This window comes from Triticum urartu, chromosome 6A (assembly GCF_056163025.1).
Source record: "Triticum urartu cultivar PI428250 chromosome 6A, HENAU_Tu73, whole genome shotgun sequence".
Lineage (NCBI taxonomy): Eukaryota > Viridiplantae > Streptophyta > Magnoliopsida > Poales > Poaceae > Triticum > Triticum urartu.
The window spans coordinates 430,592,074-430,617,125 of record NC_141878.1 but is presented as its reverse complement, the minus strand read 5'-3'; the positions used below and the strand labels follow the sequence as shown (position 1 = coordinate 430,617,125).

General features: G+C 48.2%; 1 protein-coding gene across 1 annotated transcript; it reads right to left on the bottom strand.

Annotated features, from left to right (window-relative positions):
* Positions 1–12,631: 12,631 nt before the first annotated feature.
* Positions 12,632–16,134, bottom strand: LOC147965548 (uncharacterized). The gene is made up of 8 exons (XM_087530501.1): positions 15,964–16,134; positions 15,451–15,750; positions 14,985–15,152; positions 14,676–14,924; positions 14,531–14,595; positions 14,007–14,457; positions 13,371–13,647; positions 12,632–13,275 (listed from the first exon to the last, which is right to left on the bottom strand). Exons 1-8 carry the CDS (start codon positions 16,132–16,134, stop codon positions 12,632–12,634), a joined length of 2,325 nt encoding a protein of 774 aa, XP_087386627.1.
* Positions 16,135–25,052: the final 8,918 nt, after the last annotated feature.

Here is a 25,052-nt window from a genome sequence, read left to right as displayed (position 1 = left end):
CATCGAAACCTCAATCAATACCAACCCAACTAGACATAGGCTTTCCTTCACCGTAAGGGGCTGAACTAGTATAAACCTCTCGTGTCCTTTATCCCGATTAACCCCTTTAAGCTTCCTAGTTGCGATGGCTCCATGACTAAGTCCTTGCAAGAGGACATCTGTCGTGACAATTCCACGACAGTTGGCGCCCACCGTGGGGCCAGCGCACGGTGGATTTGAGTTCTTGAAGGGCAGCTTCGAAGGGCTCAAGGGATACGCGTTCAGTCGGATGACCAAGAGTCGTCACGGCAAGATCTACATCGACGACGAAGGCTGGGGCCCCGACGCCGGCTCAATTGAGTATGGGTACCGGGTCCCTTTGGCGGAATCCACGTCTTCATCGGCCAGATTGGTGAGCTGGGCCCTGAGCCGGACAACTGCACCGACCTCATCGAGATGGCTCAGCGCGCGAGAGCCGCCCGAGCTCAACTCGTCGCGAGGCGTGCCTTCGTGGGCTGCATCCACGGAAGGGAAATTTCTGAAGGATCTGAAGGTGGTGGTGAGACGGCCATCCTCTCCGATGGTGAATCGTCCACCGGCTCAATAGATTCGCTATATCTAGTGCAAGATGGCGGGCTTGGGGGCTGTTTCGATGGCTGCACTATTTCGGACCCCTCTGAGTCGCCAAACTGGGCAGGAGTCTTCATGGCTGGTACTCAACCCGGCCAAAATTCCACAGCCACAGCAGCCATAACGTCCGGGTCAGGAGCAGCCGGGGCAGGAGGCCCCGTGCGCCCGCCGGCTCAGGTGCTGCTGGATCTCATGGATAAGCTTACGACCCTGTTAACCGCTACAGTCATCCTAGCGGACCAACGTGAGCACGATGCAGAGGTGGCACATGTTCGTGAGGAGATAGCCCGGGCTAAGGAGGTCTTAGTAGCCGAGGATACCAGATTGTCCACCGAACGGGCGGCTTTGGATGCACGGGCTCAGCAGCTCCAGTCCGAGGCTTTCCAGCTTACAATGAGCCTGAACGCGTCCAATGAGGTGATGAGGAGAAGGCATCAGAAAACTCAATCCCGTTTACCTCTGGTTTACAATCCACGGAACCTCTTCGCAACGCCCGGCGCCGGTCCAAGTAACCCGCCGGAGGTCAATCAGTTCATGACAGCCGGAGGACCGGTTCAGCCTCAGGTGACAACACCTCCTCACAGGAACATGGCACCGCCTCGTTATGTGCCGATACCGCCGGGTCACTTCTCCAACCCCATGGAAAACTTAATCACAGCATCAGCATGTTTGGCGGCTCTCCCAGTGGACGGTGATGATCCGACAACGGTGGAGACCCGGAGGATCAAAGATCTCGTTCAGACGGCCCTGGCTCAGCAAGAGACCTACTCCTACAGCCGGGACATGATTCATTCAACTCCTCTGCCATGGTTAGCTCCACCTCGACCAAGCCAGAGCCCAAGTTACAGCAGACACATGGAGTCAGAGGCTTTGTCAAGCAACGCTCAGTGCCGTAACCAGCCGGGCGGATATAACCCGGTGCAGGATCGGATACGCCAGGAGGACAAGCAGGCGGCTCAGCTAGCGGCTCAGCTAGCGACTCAGCAGACGGCTCACCCGGCCATTCCGGATTATCCAACGACCTCTGTTGAGGTGGGAGTAGCGACTAGAACCGGTGGTGTACCGTGTCTGGTGCCGGCCTTATGTAATGTGTGCCTCCCTAAGGACTTCAAGGGACCTCGAAAGGTGCCAAACTATACGGCCGACTTACAGCCTGGGGCATGGATTGAAAGCTATGAGATGGCCATGGAGCTGTTGGAGGTCAGCGACACAGCAATGGCTAAATACTTCACCATGATGTTGGATGGAACAGCCCGGTCTTCGTTAAAGGGCTTGCCGCCCAATTCCATTAGTTCATGGGCCGAGTTGAAGGCCCGGTTCATCCAGAACTTCAAGGATACTTGCAAGCAATCTATGTCAATTGTGGACTTAACAAATTGCATGCAAGAGGAGGGTGAATCCACAACTCATTGGTTGTGCCAGGTGAAAGAGATTATACACTCGTCTGACAAGATGGATGCCGGTTCTGCAGTCCTCATGTTGGAGAAGAATTGCCGCTTTGAGCCGCTGAGACAGAAACTGGGGCGCCTTAAGCGAGATTGTAATGATATGGGTACGCTAATGGCAGCTTTAGTCAAATATGCCGACTCTGATAGTACCAAGGATCCCGCGTCTGATGAAGAAAAGACAGGGAAGTGAAAGAAGAATGGCAATGGAAAGCGTCAGCAGCATAACCCGACGAATCAAGGAGGCAATAAGCGTAAGGCGGAGGGTAACCCGGAGTTTGTGGCCAACGCCATGTCACACCCTGATTTTCATGCCACAACACTTAAGCTAATAAATCATGATAAAATGTGGTTTGACAAAAAACTTTTGAGTGTTTTGGACCTTGCCTTGATTGGATTTTTGTCTGTTGTTTGCAAGTGCTCTAAAAATCAAATAAATCCTCCAACTCCTATATTTCATCTCCTTGCTCCAAACTCTTGAACCAATGATCATGCCATGTGTATAGAGCAATATAGTATTTTCTTACAAAAATAATTTGGCCAAAAAGTATTTTCAAAAATTAGTTTTCCAAAAAACCCTGAATTAAGATTTGTACTGCAAGTACTTAATTCAGGGCAGTAAAAATCTTTCGAAAAATATGTTTGACTCCTATTAGATATAGGATACCCAGAAACCACAAAAATATAATTTTAAAAGTTATTTTACTATTTTATTTAAAAGCTTTTTCTTAAGGCCAGAAACGGTCTTTAATGGGGAAAAATTATTTTATTGTTTCAAAAGTATTTGACAAAAATCAGGGAAACTCAATGGACATATATTGTCCATATATAAGAGTTTCAACAAATGGTCATGTTCAAAATATTGGTCAAATCCCTCAAAAACCATTTCTGCCCATTTCAAGGATTTGAAATATTTCTACAGGAAATATTCCCCAACAATTCCAAGAAAATTCTAGCATGTCACATATGACATGTTTGATGATCTTGCCAAGTATCATGTCATGGAGAATAGTATAACCCCATGAAATCTCCCCAAAACCATTTCTGTCCATTTTGAAGTTTGAGCAACTTTACATTGCCAAACATGTCCAAATGTTCTCAAACTTTGTGAACATGCTCAAATGATCTAATTATGCATCTAGACCAAATGGCACAAGTTGGAGAGAATGTTATCTTGCTCAAAGTACCCCAAAACCCTTCCTATTCAGAACCAAATTTGAACAACTCTACATTGGCAACTTTCTCCTTTTGATCTCAACTTTTGTGGACATGTTCATAACCTCAAATGATGACACTACACCAAGTGGTGCATCAAGGAGAATAGATTTGCATGACTAAATCTTGGTAAAGCCATTTCTGTTGATTTCTAGGGTTTACCAAAGTTACATTGGCTACTTTGCCAAATGAGCTCAAACTTGGTGGAACATCCTACTTCTATGTGCCATTCCATCCTGTTAATTCTCATGGCAAGTGGAATTAATTTTCTTGCCCAAACCAACAACAAACACCTTTTGCCATTTTCCCAAAATCATCATTTTGACCTCTTCCACTAATCTCCTTGAGCTCAACTTTTTACCACATCTCCTCCTAGTCTTCTCCTATCTCCAGTAACTCTTCCCTAGCCTAAGCTCAATTATTTTCGGGGTGAAACCCATCTCTTTCTCTCTCTGTTTACCCATGGCAACTCCTCCTCTCTCTCTCATTTCTATATGCAGCCCCCCCACCTAGCTCCTGACCACTCTAGAGCATCCAAGGAAGCTCCAGGACACAAGTGGACATGCCCCTGACCTTTTCAAATGGCCATGCCGGCCATATGCATGCTCTGGAGCACGCTACAGTGCGCCCTTGCACTGTAGCTGCCCTCTGCCCGATGCCTCCGACCACCCCGGCCCTCCCCCGCACGCCTGTCGACACGCCTCGACGTTCGCAGCACGCTACACCCCTGTCCCCCTCCTCCTTCTCCCTCCTCCTGCCCCTGCTCACACGCGCGCCGGCCGCCCGAGTACACCAGTGAGCAAGCTCACACGTGCGGTGCCCCTGGCCCCCCTGCTCTCTCTCTTCTCTCCCCTAGCTTTGGACCGAATCCAAGAACGCCCCAGACACACCGCGACGAGCTCCCGTGACCCGTGGTGACGGCAACGAGCTCGTCGGCGCACGAGTCCTCGGTGGACCGTCGCCCGCCTATTTAAAGGCCTCCCCGAGCCCTCCTCTCCTCACCACTCACCCTCTCTCCCTCCCAGAGACCCACGGGACGAAGCCAAACCTCTCCACGAGCCCTCCATCCACCTCCAAGGCCGGAGCCGAGCCGCCGGCCTCCACCTAAATTCAGCCGAGCTCGAGCTCTTCTCCCTCTCCTCTCTCCATCAGCAGGCTCACCTGAGCAAGGCGGAGCTCCCACGCTCTTTCCCTCGTCTGAGGACGCACCGTAGCGCCGTGCCCAATCTCACCCGACGCCACCGTCCGCCAGCATCCAAGCCGCCGTCGCCTCGACCATCCCCGGTAGCCGTGGCATACATGAATGGATGCGGCGCTCGACGCCGAGCTCATCCATAGCCAGAGCGTCGCCAGAGGTGCTCCGTAGCGCCGGCAGTCGCCGTCGGGGCTCTCTGCTCCCTCGGCCAGGCAAGCGCGCGGGAGGAAGAGGAAGACGGAGGCCCTGCAGGCAGGCCCCGCTCATCAGTGGCCCAGCCACCAGGCCACGCTGGCAAGTGGAGGCGGGTTCGCCCCCTCTCGCGTCCCCGCGGTGAAGGCGCACTTCGCGTGGGCGCCTTTGACGTCGCCTCGGTCACCCCGTGCGGCCATTCGGCTGGGCCGGCCCACGGCCTATCTGCCGCCCCGTGTGCAGGATAAGGTTAAAACCTTATTTCCTTTTTCTTTTTCCAGTCAGCTTCAAAAATCCATAAACAATTCAAATTAACTTCAAATTTGATGATTCAAATTTCTAGTAGTTTCTAAATTCATTCCCTACCACATGGTGCTACTTGCACATTTTTACAGAAATATTTCTTTCACAAATATTTAGCAAATCCTAATTTTCCATTTCTTTGATAAAATTTAGAAAATCACAGAGAGCCCATTTTTGATCCAAATTCCATGATTCAAAATCCTAGGTGTCTATAAGTTTAAAACTTAGTTTTTGAACATTCTTACTAATACTTTCTGTATCACCTCAAATAATGGTCTATTTCTTCATATATAGCCAACTTTGTTAATTCATAGGAAAATCATTTAAACTCCAAATCCAGTGAAACCAATTCCTAGATGCTTCTAGAGTCATCCTTTGTTGAATGGGTGCCTTTGCTCATTTTTCAAAAATATGTTTCTGTACACTTCTTGCAATTCCATAAACCCCTTGATTCCATCATATTGAAATGTTTAGAAATATCCATTGATCCACTTCCAATGAAATCACTTTGGTCATTCGTCATATGACCAGAGGTATCCAATAAAAGTCAACTTCATATTTTTAGAGCACATTTATTCTTGCCTTGTTGTGTTGCTTATTGTGATTGTTTCCGACGTTAGTTGCCAAAGTAGACGGAGTACTTGGAGAAGGACCAGAAGATCTCAAGACTCTAATGAACCAGGCAAGCAGCCCTTTGACCATGATGAACCATTTTTCACCATAATAGCATTTTTGTTGTTTCATCAAGTGCGTGATATATATCTTGAATGGCAACCTTGCTAGGCTTGCCTCCGTTGCGTACTCCATTGATACTTGCATTGTTCATGACTCTACCCTTGCTTAGAGTTGTGTTGGTGGGTTGTAGAAATATGCTATAGTAGATGGCTACGCAAAGTGGGTCAGGGTTATGCATGGAAAGAAACAAGTATGGGTTGACATACTTGCAAACAGCCCAGTGGGTGCCACTAATGCCCCTGGGAGATGATGATGAACTAGGTCACTACTTGGTGGAGAGGTAGTGTACAGAGGCTCGATAAAAGTGTTGTTTACAGAGACGGATTAGATTTAAGATTTGTCGACTGTCCCAAGCTTACATGCGCAACCACTCTACCCTTATATGGGAAAGGGCATTATTGATTACCTAGGCCGATACTAGCTTGGAGCCCACATTACTAGTGATGAGAGAGTTGTTGGTGCGCTCTCTCAGGACAGGGTCGTGCCAGGTAGGGCGGCCATGACTGTTTTCACAGGGCACCAGATACACCGTTGTGTCCCCTCTCGGATGTTACGATCTCGAGTGAGTCTCGTATGATGTATATCGTGAGGATACGGAACAACGAGTGGACTCCTTGTTAGTGTCGTCTAGGGAAAGATAGTGATCGGGTGCTTACCCCGGGTACTTGAAGTACCGCGGGTCGTGGATGACACGAAAGTTCCCCGGATCTTGTGGGTAAAGTGTGCAACCTCTGCAGAGTGTAAAACTATTCGAATAGCCGTGTCCACGGTCAAGGACAGTTGGGTGGTGCTGCTTAGACTACGTCCATATGTTTCTGACAAACAACACGGTTTGGTAAATCTGTTGACGTGATTCGTGAGGAAGTCACGATGAGCTTGAGTATGAGTTGTTCACAACTCTATCCCGATGTCGATGTCTGTAACCTCTTGATACTTGTTGCAGACGCATTCATATCCTTGATAAATGTTGATCATACTTGCATGAGAAAAACTAGCTTTCCGCAAAAATGCCAAATTAGCAGTAGTGCCTTGCAGAATTATTCTGTTATCACCCTTGGGTTGCTTGCGAGTACATTCAAAGTACTCATTGGCTTGCCACTGGTTATTTTATTGGCCAGGCATGAAAGAACATGATATGAAGAAGAATACTTCGGTGACGAGCATGTGAGCTAGGACGCTTCCCAGTTAGAATGCCTATAGCGTTAAGGCAGATGGCACGGGTCCAAGTTATCGACGAAGATTTTTGCTACGATGCTATACTCAAGACTTGACCATAATGGTCCTACTTGTGTAATACGGTATGTATGGATGTAAGACTCTTGTTATTCAGCTTCTGTGTGTTCAGTGAGCATTGACCTCTGGGATCACTGTACACGTGCACTCGGTGATCACGACTTATGAGTCAGGGTCCCACACGCCAATGTGTAGGGTAACAATCAGAGACGTAAGGGAAAACCGCCCCCTCGATCTGGAAGGTCAGGTCCATCTCTTGAGCAGCTACTCAATGAGCCCTGCCCGAGACACGGCACCCGGGAACGGCCCGCCACCCACTTGTGGAAAGATTGTGCCATTATGAAGGCTTTCAAGAATTCCAACACGTTTGATGGCAATTATGGGTCGGGCGGCGGCTCAGGTGCTGGTGGCTTTCATGGCCCGAGCGGCGGTTCAAATTCTGGCTTCCAGGGAAAACAAGGTGGTTATAATCAACAACAGTCTAGTCAAGGAGGACAGTAGCAGCAGCAGTCAGGTTATCAAAGCCACCCAAAGCAGCTGAATAGTGGGTAGTATCATGTATTCACCACTAGCTTGTGCAAGCGTGACCAGAAACTTCATAAGAGGGCTGTAAACTCTGTTGAACCGGCAGTTCCTCGTTACCGGAGGTTGTCAGAGCAGCCTATTGTATGGAGCAGGGAAGATCACCCTCCCTGGGTTGATAATCCGGGTCAGTTAGCTTTGGTGGTGGCGCCTCAGGTCGGTGGATATAAATTCACCAAAGTACTCATGGATGGAGGTAGCAGCATCAATATCCTCTATTATGAGACCTTCCGACGCATGGGTTTGACTGACAAAAATTTGAAGACGTCCAACACCGTTTTCCATGGAGTGGTGCCTGGTAAGTCGGCGTACCCAGTCGGTAAGGTTGAGTTAGAGGTGGCCTTTGGAGATGAGTATGATTCTAGGGCTGAGAAGTTGACCTTTGAGGTGGTTAAGATCAAGAGTCCATATCATGCTTTATTCGGGCGACCGGCTTATGCCAAGTTTATGGCATGGCCGTGTTATGTTTATTTGCAGCTCAAGATGCCGGGTTACAAGGGCACCATCACTGTGCATGGGAGTCGGAAGGTAGCCCTAGAATGCGAAGAGGGCAACGCGGCTTATGCCGAGTCTGTCGGTGCGACGGATGAGTTAAAATTTTATGAAGATAACATTGACCCGGCAGATATGACCTCTCTGAAGAAGCCAACCACAGAGAATGACCCGGCAATGAAGTTCAAGTCGGCCGCTGAAACTAAACTTGTTGATTTCACTCCATGCGACTCATCCAAGCAGTTCAGCATCAGCGCCAACTTGGATCCTAAATAGGAAAGCACGCTCATCGAGTTCATCCGTGAGAACCAGGACATCTTTGCATGGAAGCCTTCTGACATGCCGGGTGTACCGAGAGGACTCGCTGAGCACACTCTTAATATTGATCTGAAGTATAAGCCGGTGAGTCAGTTTCTTCGATGGTTCAACGAAGAATGACGAAAGGCCATTAGAGAGGAGGTCGCCCGGCTCTTGGCGGCTGGATTCATTGTTGAAGTTTTTCACCCAGAGTGGTTGGCTAACCCGGTGCTCGTACTCAAGAAGAACGGCACCTGGCGAATGTGTGTGGATTACACGAACTTAAATAAAGCTTGTCCGGCTGATCCTTTTGCTCTCCCCCATATTGATCAAATCATTGATGCCACAGCGCGTTGTGAGCGTTTGAGCTTTTTGGATGCTTACTCTGGTTATCATCAGATCAAAATGGCAGTTAAGGACCAGGAGAAGACGACTTTCATCACTCCGTTTGGAGCCTTCTGCTATGTGTCTATGCCCTTTGGGCTCAAAAGTGCCCAGGCGACTTATTAGCGGTGTGTACAGAACTGTCTCCACAATCAGATTGGGCGCAATGTTCATGCTTATGTGGATGACATAGTAGTGAAGTCCAGAGAGAAGGAAACCTTGATATCTGATTTAAAGGAGACCTTTGATAATCTCCGGGTTTACAAGATGATGCTTAACCCGGAGAAGTGTGTATTTGGTGTACCTACAGGCAAGCTTTTGGGATTTCTGGTCTCAAACAGGGGCATTGTAGCTAATCCGGAGAAGATCAAGGAAATTACCTCTCTGGCTAAGCCGGCGTGCATCAATGATGTTCAGCGATTGGCGGGTCGTGTCACCGCTTTAAGCCGGTTCATAAGCCGGTTAGGTGAGAAGGCCCTACCGCTGTATCAAATGATGAAGAAAACAGACACTTTTGTCCGGAGCGATGCTGCTAATACTGCCTTTGAGGATTTGAAGATACAGTTATCTGAACCGCCGGTCCTAGCAGCTCCCATTGATCGAGAGCCATTGCTGTTATATGTGGCAGCCAACTCGCGAGCTGTCAGTGTTGCGATCGTGGTGGAGCGCAAGGAGGCTGGCAAGGAGCATCCGGTTCAACGGCCGATTTATTACATCAGTGAGGTGCTCATTGAGTCTAAACAAAGATATCCACATTGGCAGAAGCTTGTTTACGGAGTGTTCATGGCAAGCTGGAAGTTGAAGAAATATTTCCAAGGTCACCCTATCACTGTGGTGAGTTCTGCCCCCTTGGAAGACATAATCCAGAACAGAGAGGCCACAGGACGGATTGCCAAGTGGGCCATTGAGCTTGGGCCTCACGGTCTCAAGTATATGCCACGTACTGCTATTAAGTCTCAGGTCTTGGTGGATTTTATTAATGATTGGACAGAGTTGCAGGCACCTGAGGAGAAGCCGGATAACACATATTGGACTATTCACTTTGATGGGTCCAGGTAGTTAGAAGGCTCGGGGGCTGGAGTAGTTTTAACTTCCCCTCAAGGTGACATATTCTGTTATGTGCTCCGGCTTATGTTTCCTTGTACTAACAATGCAGCTGAGTATGAGGCTTTACTCCATGGTCTCCAGATGGCCAAAGAGATGAATTTGAGCCGGGTAAGGTGCTTGGGCGACTCAAACCATGTGGCTCAACAAGTGTCAGGCAAGTGGGACTCCAAGGATCCCCTTATGGCGGCTTACCATCGCGAAGTTGATGCTGTGGCTGGACACTTCAAAGGTTATCAAGTGGAGCACATTGATCGGAGGAAGAATAAGGCGGCCGATGCCTTAAGCCGGCTGGGATCACAGCGTAAGCCAGTGCCGCCTAACACCTTTCTTGATGTTTTGCATAATCCCTCTGTCAAGTTACCTACAGAAGAAGATCTAGCAGTGCCTGACCCGGAGGCACAACTGGTAGCGGCTCTTCACATCATCCCGGATTGGACAGTGCCTTATTTGGCTTATATGAACCAGGGAGAGTTGCCTGAGGATGAGACCTTGGCAAGACAGATCATCCGGCGGTCCAAGTCCATGACAATCGTTAATGGCGAGTTACATCACTTCAACGTCACTAGGGCGTTTCAACGTTGCGTGTCACCTGCGGAGGGTCAGGAGATACTTCGTGAGATCCATGAAGGCGATTGCGGTCATCATGCCGGCTCAAAATCCCTTGTGGCCAAGACCTTCCGTCATGGGTTTTATTGGCTGACGACTCATGCTGATGCAGAAGATCTGGTCAGCAAATGTGACGGATGTCAGAAGTTCTCACGACGAGCTGATGTGCCGGCTCAAGAATTGAGGATGATTCCAATTACTTGGCCGTTCGCAGTCTGGGGGCTTGACATGGTTGGGCCTTTCAAAAGGTCTAAGGATAAAAAGACGCACCTCCTGGCGGCTGTTGACAAGTTTACAAAGTGGGTTGAGGCGGAGCCAGTCAGTAAGTGTGATGCAGCCACGGCGGTTCAATTTATGAAAAAGGTGATTTTTCGTTTTGGGTTTCCACACAGCATCATCACTGATAATGGTACTAATCTTTCCAAAGAAGCCATGGAAGAGTTCTATCAATGAGAGCATATCCGGCTTGACGTTTCGGCTGTGGCTCATCCTCAATCCAATGGTCAAGCAGAAAGAGCCAATCAAGAGATCTTGAAAGGTATCAAGCCTCGGCTCTTAGTCCCCTTACAGCGGACACCGGGTTGTTGGGTGGAGGAGTTACCTTCCGTACTTTGGAGCATCAACACTACACCTAACAGATCTACGGGTTACACACCTTTCTTCATGGTGTATGGAGCAGAGGCGGTCCTGCCAAGTGACGTCCGTCATGACTCACCCCGTGTGGCGGCTTATGTTGAGGCTGACAATGAAAGAGCTCGTCAAGATGCACTTGACCTGTTGGACGAAGAGTGAGACTTGGCAATAGCCCGCTCAGTGATTTACTAGCAAGACCTGCGCCGCTACCACAGCCGCCGGGTTAGATCCAGAACCTTTCAGGAAGGCGACTTAGTGCTCCGGCTCATCCAGGATCAGTCTGATATGCACAAGCTATCCCCTCCTTGGGAAGGACCCTTTGTGGTCAGCAAGAATTTGAACAATGGGTCATACTACCTTATCGATGTTCGAGAGCACAAAGACTCGCGTAAGTCAGAGGAGGAGACCCGCCGGCCGTGAAATATCGCTCATCTTCGGCCTTATTATACTTGCACCACAGGCTCTAATATGTATATATTTTGACAATGTATATATTAGATAAGGCAATAAAGCAGGACCTCTGTCCTTTTTTCCGCCCTAAACAAGTTTATGTGTCTTCTTTGTCATGTGGTGGAGACAACCAACAGGGAGCGGGTCACATCTGAATCCGGCTTTTCCTTTGGTCTGGCTTAGGATCATATCTGAATCTAGCCATGATCACCTAGGGGCTTCCTGTTCAAACATAGGTCGTATTCGAACCAAAGAGAACATAGTTGTCGATACCCACTTGATCGGCACACTGCCAAGCCCACTTGGGGGCTTCTTGATCTTATTTGAATCATAGCTTAATCCCTGTGGGTCTAACGTGGATCGTATTCGAATCAGCGTCATTAAACAACTCTTATGGTCACTTGGGGGCTTCCTGTTCAAACATAGGTCATATTCGAACCAAAGAGAACATAGCTGTCGATACCCACTTGATCGGCATCGCCACAGCCACTGGGGGCTATATGATCGTATCTGAATCTTAGCTTAACCCCTTTGGAATAGTTCACTGATCGTATTCAAATCAGAGGCCTTTCAATTTTGTTTTTTATTCATCATGTTATATAAGTGTCAATATTTGACTATCTTGAGACCCTCTTGAAAGTACAATGGAGAGGATTGTAATCCTCCGGGTTAATACTGGTTCCTCGGGTTGTTAAGTACCAGGTGAACTGTTATATACCAATTTTCAGGAGCTAAACTTACCCTCAGGGGTTGGGTTATATAAGCCGGAGAGATAATCACAAGCATCACATGTATATCATTATGATTATGTCTACTAAGTCTAATCGTAAGTTGGTTTTCCTAAAAATTGTTTGGTGTATACTCCAGTTGTCAATACCTTATGTGACCCCCGAGGCGGTAAGTCGCCAGAGGATTTTGTTTGTCTCCTATGCAGGTTAAGGCAGGAAACTTTGTTTAATATATGGGAACTAGAAGATCAATAAAAGATGGAAGTATATAGCAATGGCGGCTTAAGGAAGTACTGAACGCCATAAACATGCGCGAAGGCATGAAAAAAACCAAAGTATTTTCTACCCTATTACAAGACTCCCCGAGTCTAAATGATGACGCATTGTTTGTTCTACGAAGACGTAAGTTTATGACGGTTGGCGGTTTACTCCTGGGGTTGACCTGAAGCTTCTGGGTTATCCTTCTCCACCTCTCCGTCGGCTGCCCTGTCCTGGAAGGTTGATGAGGCCCAGTCAATGCCACTCAAGGCTTCAAACTCAGCTTCATCATCTATTAAACCGGTTGGGTCGACTTCAGGGGCAAAGGTGTGCTTACGAGTTGGAGGGATCGGGATGACTTCATCGTAATGAGGTGTTGGAATCCTCCGGTTCTCGCTATCATAACCCGGCTGATACTTGGTAAGATCAGTGTCGTTCCCAATGAGAGTAGCCACAGGGCGTATGTCTTTCACACAGGCGGTGAAGTCTGCCTCATCGAACAAAGTACCATCCTCCTTCAGACTCGGGTATCCAAGAGAAAGGTTGGCCGGGTCTAGCTCTGGAATCCATGCCTTGGCCCAGCTCAAGGCAGCTATCGCCCCGGCTCTTGTGGATGCCCGGCTTATCTCATGGACTCGCTGAGGTAGCACAGCAAGCCGTTTTAGCACATCTTGCAGGAGATGGGGGACATCATTTGATAAAGCCACAACGGCCAAAGCACGTTGCGACCCGGTGTACAGTTGCTCCACCAGAGTATACACTGCCTTCAGCTTGACAACCATGTTCTGCTTGAGGTTGGTGTTCCTGGGGCCTGCATTATTAGACAAAAGGTGAGCCGGAGGTAATAATTAACATAGTCGTCCAAAGAAGAATTGTGATATTTGAGGTTTGTATCTAGCGACTTACCGAAGATGGCTGAGACCATTTGAGATATCTGGCGCTTTAAGCCGGACAGCTCAGTTTTTGCTTCTGCAAGTGATGCTTCTGCTGTCTCGGCATGGGTCACCAGTAAAGCCTTCTCGTCAGCCCAGGTTTTCTTCCCCGACTCAAAATTCTTCTTCAACTTCTCTTGTTCAGAGACGCTGAATTCAAACTTGGAGTTGGCTTTTTGAATTTCATGTTCCTGGGCTGCCAGGCGGCTCTTCAGGTCAGCAATCTCTGACTCAAATTGACTTATGGTGGCCTACGTTGATGCCGGGTCATAGTCAGGATCATGGTAAATAATATTAAGTCCCAAGCACTTTGCAAGCAAAGGTACTTGACACTTGGGGGCTAATGTATGCTGAAGAATTCTAAATTGCTACGCCGGCTTATGCAAAATAAAGTCCCAAGCACTTTGCAAGCAAATATACTTGGCACTTGGGGGCTAATGCGTATTGCAAGTTCAAAATATCAGGCTACAACCGGGTTAAGTATTTTCTTTTTAAACCGGATAAGCAGTGCTAGACAGTTTTCTAAGTCTACAACATATTTACTCCTAAGCAATAGACTTGGGGGTTGGTACAGTAAGTATGATTGAAAGTAAGGAAGCATAAGTCATACCTCAGATTTTTGCTGTATTTGCTTCACCATGTCAATTTCCAGGTCACGACTTATATGCACCTGGTTGATATAGCCCGAGACGATCTCTCCAATACTCAAATGAGTATAGTCAGTGATGTCCATCTTGGCTTTACGACGTTCTAGCAGATCCTCCTTAGCAGAACACTTGGCAAGAACAGTGGGCCGGGCCGGCTCAACGAACCGAGTCTTGAGAATTTCTACTTCTGGGTCAGTCGTCTTCGCCGGGTTAGGTTCTTCCGGGTTAACAGAACCATCAAGAATATCTTCAGCAGGTGGATCAGAAGTTGGTGCTGGGATATCCCGAGCCGGTTCAGGTGGCGGCTGATGTGTGGAAGAGTCGGGGGCAGCCGTGCCCAGTTTTGGCTCAGTCACTGCAGGGTCTTGGGTCGGTTTATCTTTCTTTGCTTTTTTCCTGGGCTTCACTTGCACACTATGAACAAGGCAGGGAAGTGAGTACAAAAACATGAGTGAGATAATGCATAAGGTAAACAAATCAACATTACCCAGGGGCAGTTTTAAAAGGTGGCATGTTTGACTGCATAGACTCGCCGGAGGAGGGAGAGGTATCCTGATAATTGGAGTCAGATGAATTAAGAGGTTGACGGATTAAACCCGCCAAAGGTGAAAAAAATATAAGTCGGAGATAACCTCATTACGGCGCTTCCTGGTTACGTCAGGTAAGCCGAAGGAGAGTTCTGCATCCTTACTGGTCTGGGTCTGCCTCCGGCTTTCAATTTGCTGTCGCTTCAAAAGAAAGTCGGGATCTTGGTAAGCCAAAGGGTGTGAAAATCTTACTTTCCGGGTTACTCTTCGAATTTTCTGACGCGGCCGAAGCTCGGAGTCGGAGGAGATTATAGTTACCTCTTCCTCGACGGGTTGGCTGTTTCCCGTGTCTTCCTGAAAGGGGAATAATGTCAGTAAGGTAATGATAAAGAGTAAGGGAAGTTGAAAAGTTACCTCTTCTTCATTGTCATCGGAGTCATCAAGTTGGAACATCTCGGAAGCGCTTGGCTTCCTTTTCTTTGAAGTGATAGGCTTGGCGGTTTTTCTTCCGGCTCTCTTAGCCGCCCTATCTTGTTTGGCCGCCTCATGATCACACTGGACCTTCCAGAAATTGTCGTTTGCCTGTAAAGGATCATAAAAAGTTATGAGTAAAAATAAGGTATAACATAGTAAAAGGTAATCATCGAGGCTGATGACTTACTGTAGGGGCCGGGTTCCTCTTGCAGAAGGGCAGTAAGCCAAAAGCATTACTGGTCACTGTGCCCTCTTTCAACAAGGACTGGGTTGTAGCCTCCACCACGTCATCGGGTAAGTCGTCAGAACTATGACGCTGAGGATCATCCTTCTCGCCTGAGTAAGTACACATTAAGCCGGGACGGCGGCTTAACGGAATCACTCTCCAAGCGACCCAGACTCTGACCAGGTTCATGCCATCTAAGCTGTTCCCCAAAAGAGCTTTGATTTTCTTGATAGTGGGGGTGAGTTGGAGACGCTCAACGGCAGTTAACTTGTCTGGCAACGGATGGTTGGATTCAAGGCGCAAGGCGCGGAAGCCGGGCAGCGGGTTTTCACCAGCCGAAGAAGTGTCCTGGCAGTAGAACCATGTCTGGTTCCAGTCCTTTGCATGACTCGGCAGTTCAGCATAAGGGAACAGGCAGTCTCTCCGCCTCTGAATTGATATGCCACCAAGTTCCAGGCTGGGCCCATTGGCACGTTCATTCTGCCGGTTTAAATAGAACAATTCTCTGAAAAAAAGTAGGCTGGGCTCTTCTCCAAGGTAGACCTCACAGAAGACTGGAAAGTTGTAGATATTTGACACGGAATTGGGCCCGATGTCTTGAGGTCTTAAGTCAAAGAAGTGCAAAACATCTCTAAAGAATTTTGAACCAGGTGGAGCAAATCCCCGGCTCATATGATCCGTAAAAACTACTACCTCCCCTTCTTTGGGACGAGGTTTCTCCTTGGACGGGCCAGGGGCACGATAAGACATGATCTCCTTCTTGGGTAAATGGCCAGACTTCACAAATTCAGACAATTTGCTCTCTGTGACAATGGACGGGACCCAGTTGCAGGCCACAGGAGCCTTGGGAGCCTTAGGCGCCATGGTGTAAGTGGAAGCCTGTGATAAAGTAAAAACTCCGGTTTAACACTTAACCCGGAGGAGAGCATTTTTAATATATTCAAGGTGGCGGCTTAAGAAGGGGCCTAATGACATATATGTGATTATGCAATAATGTTTAAACCGCTGCAGGTATCAAAGGTAATTAAAATTTTCTTAAATCGCCAGAAGCAAGCGGTGCTGATAGCCGGTGTTGTCTTAAACCGGTCACATGGACTACTATGGCTAAAACAGATTCAACAGATGCAATTTTTGGCTAAGTGTGAGACAAACAGGTTTCACAAGTTGCAATTGTTATTTTGGATCAAACGGTCGCTCTAGAAACAAAAATTTCTAGACCTAAACAGGGCAGAGAAGTTCATGCATTCGAAGATGGCTTCCAAACAAAGGATATGAGATCTGTTTTTGTACAAAATAGGCACAAACAAGTACCACAACAGTTCTATGTTGTTTTACAATCTAAAACAGTGCGTTGGAGGTGAAAACTAAAAGGGTTGGCATCGGGCGGCGATGAACGCCGACGAACTCAAAACAGTTCCAATGCAGATCTGAGGAAGGAAAGAAGAGGAACTCACATATGCGGATGAGCTGCGGAGGGTCGCCGTCGTTTTCTGGTCAAAGTCAGGTTGATGCAGCGGACTGAGTCGTTGAAGACGAGGAGTTCGGCGGTGGCGGCGGAGCTCGAGCAGCAGAGAAGGGAGTGCGAGGAGGAAGACGACTGAAGGAAATGGGAAAGACCTAGGTCGCATATATTTATAAGGAGGGGCCAACCAAGACGGCGCGAGAAACGAGGAGACGGAGTATCATTATCCAGCGACCCGATGCCTCGGTTTTCGGGATGGTCAGTAAAGGCAAAGATCTATTGAAGATATGATGGAATAAAATAGGGATTTAATTAAAAGATGATGTCACGGTGGGTTAACCCGGACCTAGAAGATGACGTCACAACGGGTTATGACCTTTTCACGGATAGAAGACAGAAGGACTGGTTGTTAAGGTATTTTAAGATTGACATGAACCGGTTCAAATCAATCTGGGGCCTAATGTTGGGGATATAACTATTTGTGTAATCCGCCCAGGAGGGGCCGGGTTATGCAAAGAAGACTCATTAGAAAGAAGCCCAAGACCAAGCATGAAGATGGCGGTTCATAGGGTCTAAGGCCCACGGGCGGCTTAAGGCCCATAGTGACAAACCGCCGTGATGGCATGCCTTGTAACATAAGGTAGAAGTAACTAGTCACCGAGCCGGACACTGTTTATGAGCCGGCCGGGACTCTGTAGGCCGCAGGGCGTCAACCCGTGTATATGAGGGGACGACCCGCCGGCGGCTTAGGGCAAGAAACATCCAATCGAGAACCGGGCATAGCATATCTCGCTCCCTGGTCATCGAAACCTCAAGCAATACCAACCCAACTAGACGTAGGCTTTCCTTCACCATAAGGGGCTGAACTAGTATAAATCTCTTGTGTCCTTTGTCCCGATTAACCCCTTTAAGCTTCCTAGTTGCGAAGGCTCCACGACTAAGTCCTTGCAAGAGGACATCTGCCGTGACAATTCCATGACACCGATGACAAAGGGAACAACGTATGTTGTTATGCGGTCTGACTGATAAAGATCTTCATAGAATATGTGGGAGCCAATATGAGCATCTAGGTTCCGCTATTGGTTATTGACCGGAGACGTGTCTCGGTCATGTCTACATAGTTCTCGAACCTGTAGGGTCCGCACGCTTAAAGTTTCGACGACAGTTATATTATGAGTTTATGTGTTTTGATGTACTGAATTAGTTCGAAGTCCCGGATGAGATCGGGGACATGACGAGGAGTCTCGAAATGGTCGAGACGTAAAGATCGATTTATTGGACGACTATATTCGGACATCAGAAAGGTTCCGAGTGATTTGGGTATTTGTGGGAGTACCGGGGAGTTACGGGAATTCGTATTGGGCCTTAATGGGCCATATGGGAAAGGAGAAAAAGGCCTCAAAGGGTGGCTGCACCCCTCCCCATGAGCTGGTCCGAAATGGACTAGGGAGGGGGCGCCCCTTCCTTCCTTCTCCTTTTCCCTTCCCTTTCCTTCCGTCCTACTCCTACTACTTGGAAGGGATCCTAGTTCTACTAGGAAAGGGGGAATCCTAGTCCCGGTGGGAGTAGGACTCCCCTAGGGCGCGCCAAAGAGAGGGCCGACCCTCGCCCTCCTCCACTCCTTTATATACGGGGGCAGGGGGGCACCCCAGAGACAACAATTGATTGTTTGATCTTTTAGCCGTGTGCGGTGCCCCCCTCCACCATAGTCCACCTCGATATTACTGTAGCGGTGCTTAGGCGAAGCCCTGCGTCGGTAGAACATCAACATCTTCACCACGCCGTCGTGCTGACGAAACTCTCCCTCAACACTCGGCTGGATCGGGACGTCATCGGGCTGAACGTGTGCTGAACTCGGAGGTGCCGTGCGTTCGGTACTTGATCGGTCGGATCGTGAAGACGTACGACTACATCAACCGCGTTGTGCTAACGCTTCCGCTTTCGGTCTACGAGGGTACGTGGACAACACTCTCCCCTCTCGTTGCTATGCATCAACATGATCTTGCGTGTGCGTAGGAATTTTTTTTGAAATTACTACGTTCCCCAATAGTAACTCGTCTTTGTAGATGTTGCACAACATAGTGATTGCGTCAAGCATCTAAATATATAAGAATGTGCTGCAAGTTTAGTAGATTATGATGTATAACTGCAGTACTGCACTTACTTGATATAAGGTAGTATCTCATGACAGTTATTCAACACATACCAAACCATTTTGTCCAAATATTTAGGTTTGTCCTCTTGCCGACTCTTCCCTGTAACTCGAACAGTATAATCGAAAACATTGAGCCCGGGATTGTCTTCACCCACATCTTTGCTAAGCTGATAAGCTGTTTCAATGTATTTTGAGCAGAATGTCAACGCTTCTGTAGCAATGTAGGCCTCTGCAATGGAACCCTCGGGTCTAGCTCTGTTCCTAACATAGCCCTTGAAAGTTCCTAGCCACCTTTCAATAGGGTACATCTAGCCATACTGTACTGGACCTCTAAGTAGTGCCTCATCACGTAGATGAACAGCCAAATGCACCATCACATCAAAGAAGTCTGGAGGATATATCTTCTCAAGGTCGCATAGGATAGTTAGTATCTTGTCTCTAAGACACTCCAAACCATCTATCCTGATATTCCTACTGCAGAGTTCCCTGAAGAATTGTCCCAACTCTGCAACTGCTCTATATAAGTCAGGGCGGCCCTATCCTCTAAGGATAACAGGTAAAACCCTTTGAAGTAGGACGTGGCAGTCATGAGTTTTAAACCCTTGTACCTTGTTTCCATCTGCACTGACTCTCCTTTCAGGGTTGGAAGCAAATCCATGTGGGAATCTCACACGTGACAGGACCTCGTAGAATTCTTTTCTTTTTACCTTGTCCAAGACGTACACAGCTAGTGCCATATCCCGTGGTTTATCTTCATCTTGCACCTGCAAATCCTTTCTGATACCCAGGTGTGTCAAATCAATCCTAGATTTTAAGGTATCTTTCGTCTTGTCTTCAATATTAAGAAGTGTGCCGATAATGCTGTCACATATATTTTTCTCGATGTGCATCACATCAAGATTATGCCACAGATCCAAATCTTTCCAATACTCCAAGTCCCACAAAGTGGACCTGCGGGTAAACAATAATCTCTCTTCTACCCTGCCACGCTTCCTTTTCCCGCTACCAGTACCAAGATGGTTTCCTGGTGTAATATGCCTGACCTTCTCTAGTTCCACTTGCAACTCATCGGCGGTGAGCCTCTTTGGCGCATCACAGTTTTCATGCTTTGCATTGAACACATGTCTTCGGTATTTTCTAGGATGCGGCTTGTCCTTGGCAAGGAAACGGCGGTGTCCAATGTAACAGATCTTGCTAAGTATTGCGTATGATAGCGGATTCCTATCACAGTGAACACATGCATTGTAACCATGTGTCGTTCACCCTGACATAGTGCCCAAAGCCGGATAATCATGGATGCACCAAATTATAACAGCACACAGAAAGAAATCAGCTGGTGGGCTGCTATATAGGTCTCGAGTGAGAACACCCTTCCATAGCTGTTGAAGTTCCTCCACAAGAGGCTCCATGAACAAATCAAAATCCTTTCTAGGAATTTTTGGACCTGGGATGAGCAAGGCCATCATGTAGTTTGATTCTTTGGTGCAGACATTTGGAGGCATGTTGTAAAGGATAACAAGCACTGGCCACATGCTATATGTGGCGCTTTGGTGGCCAAATGGGTTAAATCCATCTGAAGCTAAGCCAAGTCTAATGTTTCTCGGGTCAGTAGCAAACTCTTTGTGTTTATCATTGAAGCTTTTCCACTCACTACCATGAGATGGATGGCTCATTACATTCTGATCTCTGTACTCCTGGTTCCTAGAATGCAACAGTACATCCTCTCTTGTTTCAGCATCATGAAACAACCTTTGCAATCTTGGTGTAATTGGAAAATGTCTCAGAACATTATGAGGAATCCTCTTCACATCATCGCCATCTTTCCATCTTGATGATTTGCATTTCGGGCATTCACTTAAGTTGGCATAATCCTTCCGGAACAGAACACAATTATTCTTACAAACATGGATCATATCATATCCAGTTCCAACTGCACGAAGGAAATTCTTCATTTTACTGTAGGTGTGTGGCAGCTCAAATGCATCTGGGAAAGATTCACGGAAAGCAGCCAACAACACATTGAATGATTTGTTGGTCATCCGCTCAGATGTCTTCACCTGAAGAAAGGTGACCATAGCTGAGAATATTGACAGCTTATTTCCTGGGATGACAGCAACGTTGCATTTTTCCAACATGCGGGCCCACCGTTTTTCTTCTGCAGGTGAAAGTTCACGGAATGCACGAGCATTTCGTAGTATTGTTTCAATGTTGGTCAAACTCACTGGCTCCGCCACCACCACCTCCTCCTCCTCTTCCACCTGAGCATCAGGCAGATCAAGATGGTGATCTGCTGCTTCCACGTAGTCAATAACATTGACGTTCACAGCTTCACCATGATGAACCCACCTAGTATATGTGACCGACATCCCATACAAGTGTAGATGATTTTGCACAGTTGACTGGGGTCTTGTAACTGAATTCATACAACTGCTACACGGGCAGAGCACATCTGATCTCGGACCACCATACTCAGCTTTGATAAAGTTCATGAAGTTTTCAACCCCCTCGACATATGCAGCGGAGAATCTTCGAGCAGAAGTTATCCAAGTCCTGTCCATCTGTTAGACATACAAATTAGTTCTTCTACTAGATATTATAGGAAAAACATATATGCTTTTTTATGAAGTCCAGAAAAAAATATCTAGGTCGATGTCTAAAGCTATGGCAAGATATTTTGACGAGCAGATCTAAGTAACGAAATATATGTAAAGCTAATTCAGCAAACAGATTTGAGTGCCAAATTATGGCAGGCTGTTTCAGCAGTCAATGAGGCCGAGCACACAACCATCAAACTATCGAAGGCCATCGCAGCAACAAAGATCGAGTATAAAACGGTGTAGAGCTATTTCACCTAACAGATTGGCTACTAGACCATGGCAATCTATGTCACAATAAATATATGGTAGGATATTTTAGCAACTAATCGGCCTTGGCATGCCATCTCAACTAAGCAGATTGAGTGCAGAACAGGGCAAGGAAGCTTCTTAAGCAGAGCATATTGATAGTAAACTACTTCGGCAAACAGTGAGATTAATAGCGTCTATCAGCTAACATTCAGCGCTACACCGACATGAACGGGGCCTCAGTCTAGAATGCGCGTTCCGTGGGAGAAGCTGACCGCCGTGCGTCTCCACACGAACGTCGCCAGCGGTGGCGGTGCTGACCGCCGTGCGCCTCCACAAGAACGTAGCCAGAGGTGGCGGCGCGGCTAGAGGACGGCAGTCTACGAGAGCGTACTGTGGGAGCGAGAGGATCACCGAACCGCGGCGCCGACGTATCGGCGCGGCAGGGAGGGTGGCTTTGGCGGAGCGAATGGAGTGGAGGGGGACAGGGGGGAGGGGGGTGTGGGGAATATTATTGGCTAGTTGGCCGAAGGGCGGTTGAATTGGATTTGGGGGTAATTTTTGGGTGTGGGGGGAGGATTTTCACGCGGTGGGTGGGGGGAGTTTGGCGCATGGTCGATTTCTCCAAGTGCAGTCCCACGTGTCAGTGAAGAGGCAAGCCGAAGCACGTTCCGTTTGCGTGAGCCGTGTGCAGGACCGAACGTGTGTGGGGTGCAATGCGACCGCGACAGGAGTGCTGTGAGTGTACCGCTTTTTTCCTTTTAAACTAGGTGCTTCGCCCGCTAAAAAAAATTGTTGCTTCGCGCGATCTATTTATACTACTACTAGTAATCCGGTAATCCCGACTAAAACAGCGCGGCCGGGTCTTTTCCCGCGCGATATGCTGGGAGGTTGGCTTAGTTGGGTTTTTAGGACGAGTAATGCTACACCTACGTAATCCCAGTTACGTAATTAACGTAATGTGAAACGTGTGAGCTGTTGATTGTAGATTGGGGGGAGGGAGGGGCCCACCACCATGAAAATCAGGGGAGGAGAGAGAGAGGCAATTTACGTTAACCCTTTCGTAGGTTCCGTAGATGTAGAAAGATGTGAAATGCGTGAATGTGTAGTGGACGTACTATTGGAGTGCCTAAGATAATTTGTGTATGTATAGACCCTATGTGTTTATTTTACTTTGCATGTTAGATTTGTCTCGGTTCAATTAAAAGCAGAGTTGGTGATGATGGTGTGCCTGTCATCCTGCAATATAGGCCGTCCGATCTATATCTAACGGATAGGAAGGAAACTATGACAATTTACCCGCACTCCTCCCCACATTTGCAGATAAGGCTTTCCCCCGTTCATCCTTTTCTCCCACAAGATCTTTATCTTCCGTGCAACGCACGGGCATCTTGCTAGTACTCCTACAATATGTATATTATTGTGAAAGTTCATATACACCGGCCGAGATTAATGCAAACACGGCAGATTTTCATTACATTTCGAACTTTTATAGGACAAAAAAAAAAAGAAACCTGGCCCTAAACCTATTCTACGGTGGTGACCGACGTCCTCCATCTGTGATCTCCATGTACGGGGGCGGGGTTCAAGACCCGTGAAGTGAAGGTGCGGTCTCCGACGAGGAAAAGTAGAACACGGGAGACGGTCCGGCCAGTTGGCACACCATGCCCTGCCGCCTCCCATGCCCTACTCATCCTCGGAGGAGTCCCCGACCTTGGCGGTGCTGGATGTTGGACGGCGGAAAGTAGGATGCGTGGCTGACGGTGCTCCCGTCGTCGGCCGCCAGCGTGGCCACCACTTGTGCGGCGACTTGAGCGAGGGCGGCGACCTCGAGCTCCATCCCCGCTTGCGGTCATGGCGGATGTGGTTCCAGGTAGGAGGACGATGCGCTATGGTGTGGAGGTTAGCTGGGCGTTGCCTCTTTAAGTAGCGCATTCCGGTGAGGCCAAGCGTCCTGCTGCGTCATTATGTCACCGGAGTTGGTTCCTCGGGCACCGAGCCTCTAAACGATGGCATACAGACGGACGGCATGAATGCGGGCAGCTGGCACCGGCTGGGAACGCACCATGTGACGGCGCAAGGGATGAGGGTTTTTGGTGTGCCAGGGTAGTCAGCTGCTGTCGTGGCAACGCTGGAGATGCACTTTGCTCACATGCAATCGACGCATGTCATTGAAAAAGCAAGACGACCCGGCATGGTGTTAGGTCCAGAGGATGCAGTTGGCCGCACTACACCACTCCGCGGACACGTCGCGGCGCTCCATGCATCCTCGACGAGCCGGGTGTTGGGGTGTGTTGGGATTGTGGCCAAAGTGCATCTTACCAAAATTTTGGTCATGACCCAAAGATTGGTCTTTGTTTGGATGGTTGCCATTTTTTTGGCATGCCAATGAACTCTAGCCAACTCTAGTTCATTTTTTTTGCCAATGTCGGCCAAATCATGGGCAATCAATACCTCAACCAAAATTTTGGTCATGACCCAAAGATTGGTCTTTGTTTGGATGGTTGCCATTTCTTTGGCATGCCAATGAACTCTAGCCAACTCTAGTTCATTTTTCTTGCCAATGTCGGCCAAATCATGGGCAACCAATACCTCAACCAAAATTTTGGCTACCCAATGCTTTGATGGGGCAACCTTGGGCACAAACCAAGCATACCGTTGGTCGTGCCACATCACTAACGCCACCCTCGGCACACTGAAACCGACCGTGTCTAGCGATGATATGAGTGTGTCGCTCACCGCGGTCGCCGTGTCCAGAGGCGGTGCTGGAGCTGCGCCCCGTTGTTGGCCTCAACGACTCACATGAACGGTTGTCGGTGGCAAGGAGGTCGTGGGCCAGCTCCTCCATTGGACTAGTCTGCGCTACATCGTCCCGACAGGTGTGCCCCACATGTCGGTTTCCCTGTTTTCCCGGCCATATTCGAGCGTCAGTGCTCCGAGTTACGCATTAGGCCTTTCACTATGTAGGCAAAGCGAGACAACTTATTGTTTATTTGAGCTGTTCAAGTATAACCATGTGGCGTTTGCTTATTTCTCATTCCTCTCCAACCCTCTTCTCCATCGATCATGCGCCCTCCAGTCGAGTCCATCCTCCCGCATGACTCATTTGAACATTACACCGAGTATCATTCACATGTCCCACCCTAGTCCTCTTTCAATAGATCTCCGGACCCCGAGATGAAATCGGGAGGGAACGAGTGGGGCCACGTGATACCTAAGGCGGATTCAAAATTTTGAACCGGTGATCATAGCATCCGCAAATCATATATAAAGGGTATTCAATGTTCGTTTCGTTTTTGAACGTACAATATACTCCCTCCTA